Below are 4,531 nucleotides of genomic sequence, written 5' to 3' on the forward strand. Positions count from 1 at the left end.
CTGTTGTGGTTTGGGATGAAATTGTGCAATATTGGGTGCGAAACGTTATAATAACAGGTGTGTTAAACAAAGATGGCCACTGACCATGTGCTGTTTTGTAAAACAAGGTAAGTTAATAGGACTCAAATGCATAACAAAGCCATACAAACTTTTTATCCTAGAGAGATCTTGCTGTGTAAATTATTTTATACTAATTATATATGAGAAGTACCCGTAGCGTGGGTTGGCTCAACTGTAGCCTGGACGGGTTGCGCCGGCAGGATTACCAGCCCTACAAGTATATTTACATGTATGTAGGTAGTGTGTACCATGCTTTAACACCCAGCTACCACTATAACCCACCAAATAAAGACACAGAGACAGAAATGGATAAAACAGGCCACAGCTCACTTTACTAACAAAAACATAACAGACTCTGTTGGCCTTAAAAACACATTGCATAAATTAACATAAATACAATGATTATATTATATTCTCAATTTGATGGTCTATCTCTCTTAGATATTTTTAGTTCCCTCAGTGTCTTGGTATCTTGTAAAACATTCTCCCCAGGTGCAGGCTCCGTATTTGCATTCTTAGTCTGCAAAAGACGTAAAGGATGACATATATTTACTTTCATATACATTGATCTCAAGGGTTTTGCCTGCATAGATGGTTTGCATGAGTAGTTTTGTTTATTCTATTTACAAATGTGTTTCCATATAGTCTAGATGTTTGCTGTAACAGTTGCATTACAAAATACGAGCATCCATGGGTCACATTTTTCTGAAGATTTATAAACAGCTGCAGTCAAAAAATCTCATATAAAAACATTTTACCGTTTTCCAGAAGTGTTTTCGTTATTACATGTATTACTATTAATTATTCCCAAACAAAACCACTAATACCACTGTTATAGTGCACAGGTCCTAACAATTATAACCTTCACCCAGAATCTACACAGTGGAAAGGTAAGGAAATACAATGTCTTCAAAATATCTTAAGAAATTAGAACAAAAACTGTTGGCAAGGGTTGATGCTAGGGCCAAGGTGGCCCAGGTTTTAAGTCTGTACTGTGGCCCAAGCTTACTGGTGGTGGTCCTGATTGGCAGTCTGTTAGGCTAGTGAGATGGAGCAGTAGCATTTGTGTCTTACTGCCTATATATTCTGAAGACACAGTGACAAGGCCGGGATACCAGGAAATTTCCTGGGACCGGTCCCGAGGCTGGCCATCCAAACATGTGTGGCCACAGCTGCAACAGTAGGAGACTTCTTTTGCCATTGTGGCATATCCGATGGAGGCACAGATATTCCATCCGCACATCTGCCGCACCAGATAGGAAATTATAGGGGGCATAGCGCTGACTGACAAACACGCAGGACAAAACTGTATCAGAGACCTACAGGCAGACTACCAGACTCAGGGGACGGGGAGGTGAGGGGATTAATGTACACATACTAGAATGTGAATTAAGGCATGTTGGCGGAAGGTATGAAGACAGGGGGAAAATAATGCTGGGTGAGTATAGAGATGGAGTGTGATTTTGGTGCAATATGGGGCGATAATGATATGGGATGGAAATGATGACACATGTTTTTCAGTTGATCTATGTATCTCCCTGTGATTCTCATTTGATCTATACCTGCAAAGCATGGTTTGCACATGTTATTTAGTTAACTGTACTGGCCCTTGCTTATCCCATAGCAAATGGCCCATTTCTTCTGCCTCTATTTTTTACCTTATCCCAGGTGCCTACCATGGCACTTACTGACCTCGGTTGATGCCTAAAAGCAGGGGCAAAGATGGGAACTGAAACAGTTTTGGGTCTAGGAGGGTGTCAGCCCACACATATCGCCCAGAAATAAACTTTTCAAAATTTAAACACATCATAAACAGACTTCCAAATTCCCTTTTCCAACTACATTTTAGGCTTTTATGCTACTGTATATTATATGATGAGTATGCCACAATAGTGGCACATCTCCCAAACTATTATGCTGTTTGTTTATGAGGCATTCCTACTTTATGACATGCCAAAGATATTTTGATCTATAAATGTTTGGCACCTTATTTTTTTGTAAGGGAGATACAAGTTTATCTGTATTTTAAAGAATTTTGTTTTCAGTAAGTTCTTTAAATAAACTTGAAAATGTTACAATATTATTTAGCATTATTTGATTTATACCGGTACTCCAGATCACAATTCATTATTCTGTACTGTGTTTTTATATTTATCTTGTTTATGACCTACTAGTGTCCTTTAACCCCTTCAGGACCGGGATTTTGATACTAACGTGTCGCTAAAGGACCGGAGCCGTTTTTGTGTTTTTGCCATGTCTTTCTTAGTAACATAGTAACATAGTTCATAAGGTTGAAAAAAGACCAAAGTCCATCAAGTTCAACCTATATACATATTGTGTCCCTACTGTGTTGATCCAGAGGAAGGCAAAAAACCCTTATGAAGCAGATGCCAATTTCCCCATACCAGGGGGAAAATTCCCTCCCGACTCCAAACATGGCAATCAGAATAAATCCCTGGATCAACGTTCTGTCCCTATTAATCTACTATCCATAACTTGTGATATTATTGCTTTCAAGAAACACGTCCAGGCTCCTTTTAAACTCTTTTATTGAGTTTACCATTACCACTTCCTCTGGCAGAGAGTTCCATAGTCTCACCGCTCTTACTGTAAAGAACCCCCGTCTGTGCTGGTGTAGAAACCTTCTTTCCTCCAGCCGTAGAGGATGTCCCCTTGTTATAGATACAGTCCTGGGTATAAATAGGTCCTGGGAGTGATCTCTGTACTGCCCCCTTATATATTTATACATAGTTATTAAGTCCCCCCTAAGCCGTCTTTTCTCCAAACTAAATAACCCTAATTCTGATAATCTTTCTGGGTACTGCAGTCCTTCCATTCCCCTTATTACTCTGGTTGCCCGTCTTTGAACCCTCTCCAGTTCCACTATATCTTTCTTGTACACTGGTGCCCAGTACTGTACACAGTATTCCATGTGTGGTCTGACTAGTGACTTGTACAATGGTAGAATTATTTCCTTGTCATGGGCATCCATGCCCCTTTTGATGCACCCCATGATTTTATTTGCCTTAGCAGCAGCTGCCCGACACTGGTCGCTACAGTTAAATTTACTGTTAACCAAGACTCCTAAGTCCTTTTCCATGTCAGTCGTCCCCAGTGTTTTCCCATTTAATACATATTCCCAGCCTGGATTTTTCTTCCCCATGTGCATAACCTTACATTTATCCGTGTTGAACCTCATCTGCCACATCCCAGCCCAAGCCTCCAACCTATGCAGATCCATTTGTAATCGTGCACTGTCCTCTATTGTGTTAACCACGCTACAGAGCTTAGTATCGTCTGCAAAGATTGATACTTTACTATACAATCCCTCTACAAGGTCATTAATAAATATATTAAAAAGAATAGGACCCAAAACTGACCCCTGTGGTACCCCACTAGTAACAGTCACCCACTCAGAGTATGTACCATTAATAACCACCCTCTGTTTCCTATCACTGAGCCAGTTACTTACCCACATACACACATTCTCCCCCAGCCCAAGCATTCTCATTTTATGTACCAGCCTTTTATGTGGCACCGTATCAAATGCTTTGGAAAAATCAAGATATACGACATCCAGCGATTCTCCCCGATCCAGTCTTGAGCTCACCTCCTCATAAAAGCTGATCAGGTTAGTTTGACAGGACCGATCCCTTGTAAACCCATGCTGATATGGAGTCATACATTTATTTTCATTGAGATACTCCAAAATAGCATCTCTTAGGAAACCCTCAAACAGTTTACATACAACAGAAGTTAAACTAACAGGCCTATAATTCCCCGGGTCACTTTTGGTCCCCTTTTTGAATATTGGCACAACATTTGCAATGCGCCAGTCCTGGGGAACAGACCCGGTCACTATAGAGTCTTCAACTGTAATTTCTCTCTTCTCAATTGGTGTTTTCAAATTTGGAATTTTCAGAAATTGGTTTGCTGAGCCCATATCCCATTTGGGAAATTTTGGAAGCCCCCACTGTAAATTACCCCATAAAAGTATATATATTTATGAACAGTAGACGAGTCAAGGTGTTCAACTAGGGTAGTTTTGACAGTTTTCAGCCAGCCATTTCTTCACTGAAGTCTGCCAAACTTCACAGGGAAAATATTTTAACCCCCTTAATGCCACTCTGCCTCTAGAAATGCCCTTTTAACCCTCTATACGTCACTCTGCCTCCTGAATGCCTTAAACCTCCCTATATGCCACTCTTCCCCATAATATGCCTTTTAACCCTCTAAATGCCAGAGTGGCATATAGGGGAATAAGGCATTTCTGGAGGCAGAGTGGCACATAGGGGCACAGTGGCATATAGGGTTAAAAGGCATATCATGGGGCACAGTGGCATATAGGGGGTATGAGGCATTTCTGGGGCAGATGTGCATAACTGGGGGGCAGGTTGGAAAATAGAAGGAAATAAAACCAAAATATTTTTCTCAATCATAGCTTTTATTTAAAAAAAAATAGTTTAGATGA

At 40.5% G+C, this 4,531-nt stretch overlaps 1 protein-coding gene across 1 annotated transcript in view; it reads right to left on the reverse strand.

Moving 5' to 3' along the window:
* Positions 1-467: 467 nt before the first annotated feature.
* FSIP1 (fibrous sheath interacting protein 1) overlaps positions 468-4,531 on the reverse strand; it is a 28,323-nt gene continuing 24,259 nt past the window's right edge. Inside the window, exon 13 of the mRNA XM_053474957.1 lies at positions 468-580. Within this exon, the coding sequence (XP_053330932.1) occupies positions 476-580 (105 nt within the window). The 3' untranslated portion in view covers positions 468-475. The remainder of the gene's footprint in view (positions 581-4,531) is intronic.

The sequence above is a fragment of the Spea bombifrons genome, chromosome 9, assembly GCF_027358695.1.
Source record: "Spea bombifrons isolate aSpeBom1 chromosome 9, aSpeBom1.2.pri, whole genome shotgun sequence".
NCBI lineage: Eukaryota > Metazoa > Chordata > Amphibia > Anura > Pelobatidae > Spea > Spea bombifrons.